This window comes from Malurus melanocephalus, unplaced genomic scaffold (genome assembly GCF_030028575.1).
Source record: "Malurus melanocephalus ecotype Western Australia unplaced genomic scaffold, MMel_1.1 scaffold_1675, whole genome shotgun sequence".
In the NCBI taxonomy this organism is placed as follows: Eukaryota; Metazoa; Chordata; class Aves; order Passeriformes; family Maluridae; genus Malurus; species Malurus melanocephalus.
In genome coordinates, this window is record NW_026624907.1 from 21,064 (window position 1) to 22,526 (window position 1,463).

The 1,463-nt window shown below is 65.6% G+C and overlaps 1 protein-coding gene across 1 annotated transcript in view; it reads left to right on the forward strand.

The window, feature by feature from the left end:
• Positions 1–1,451, forward strand: part of LOC130587241 (NPC1-like intracellular cholesterol transporter 1) — a gene marked incomplete at both ends in the record, with an annotated part of 8,217 nt that extends 6,766 nt beyond the window's left edge. Inside the window, 3 exons of the mRNA XM_057388211.1 lie at positions 12–128; positions 573–763; positions 1,324–1,451. Coding sequence (XP_057244194.1) covers positions 12–128; positions 573–763; positions 1,324–1,451 — 436 coding nt within the window. The remainder of the gene's footprint in view (positions 1–11; positions 129–572; positions 764–1,323) is intronic.
• Between the last annotated feature and the right edge of the window lie 12 nt (positions 1,452–1,463).

The following is a 1,463-nucleotide window of genomic DNA, read 5'->3' on the forward strand; positions in this document are numbered from 1 at the left end:
GGGCTGTCCCGGGGGTCCCTGAGCCGCCCCTCCCCCAGGTGCTGCTGTTCCTGTTCCTGGCCTGCTCCGGGCTCTTCCTGATGTTCCACGTGTCTGTGGGGCTGGACCAGGAGCTGGCCCTGCCCGAGGTGGGGACGCGGGGACACCGGGGACAGCGGGGGACAGCGGGGGGACATGCTGGGGGTGGTCCCCAATGGGGAGGCTCAGGGACATGTGTGGGTGACACGGCCCTATTTGGGGACACATGGCAGGGTTGACACGGCCCTTTTTGGGGACATGTGGAGGTGACCCCTCTGTGATCCCGTTGGGGCGCTGGGGGGTGACATGGCTTTATTTGGTGTCACATGGCAGTGGTGACACGGCCCTGTTTGGGGACACAGGGGACTCCTTTGGGACCAATTTGGCCCCTCCTGTAGGTGCCATGGCTGGGTGACACAGGGCATGGGTGACACATGGGGCAGGTGACACAGTCCCCTACAGTGACACCCATGGTGACCGGGTGCCCCTGGGTGTCCCCTGTGTGCCCCGTGGCTGTCCCCCGTGTCCCCTGTGTCACACGTGGCTGTCCCCAGGACTCGTACCTGCTGCAGTATTTCTCGGACCTGAACCAGTACCTGGCCGTGGGTGTCCCCACCTACTTTGTCACCACGGGCGGGTACAACTTCTCCTCTGCCAATGGCACCAATGCCATCTGCTCCAGCGCGGGCTGTGACACCAACTCGCTGACCCAGACCGTGCAGCTGGCCACACGCTTCCCCAACGTGTGAGTGACCCTGACCGGCCACCCCGGACACGGCCTGACAGTGCCCAGAGGGTGCCAGCCCCGTGTCCCTGCTGGTGCCAGCCCTGTGTCCCCACCGGTGCCACCCCGGCCACACCAGTGCCAGCCCTGTGTCCCCTCTGGTGCCAGCCCCATGTCCCCACCAGTGCCAGCCCCGTGTCCCTGCCAGTGCCATCCTTGGCCCTTCCAGTTCCAGCCCCGAGTCACCTCCAGTGTCACCCCCTGTCCCCTCCAATGCCAGCCCTGAGTTCCCTCCAGTGCCACCCCTGTATCCCTGTCAGTGCCAGCCCTGTGTCCCCTCTGGTATCACCCCGTGTCACCTCCAGTGCCCCCTATGTCCCTTCCAGTGCTACTCTGTGTCCCTTCCAGTGCCATCCTTGTCCCCTCCAATGCCAGCCCTGCATCCTCTCCAGTGCCACCCCATATCCCCACCAGTTCCAGCCCCGTATCCCCTCCGGTGCCATCCTTGTCCCTTCCAGTGCCACCCCATGACCCCTCTGGTGCCATCCCTGTCCCCTCCGGTGTCCCCCGTGTCCCCTCAGGTCGTACCTGGCCATCCCAGCCAACTCGTGGGTGGACGATTTCCTGGACTGGCTGAGCCCCATGACGCGCTGCTGCCGCATCCACCAGGAGGGYGACAACAAGGGCCAGTTCTGCCCGGCCACCAGCGGTCAGTGCGGGC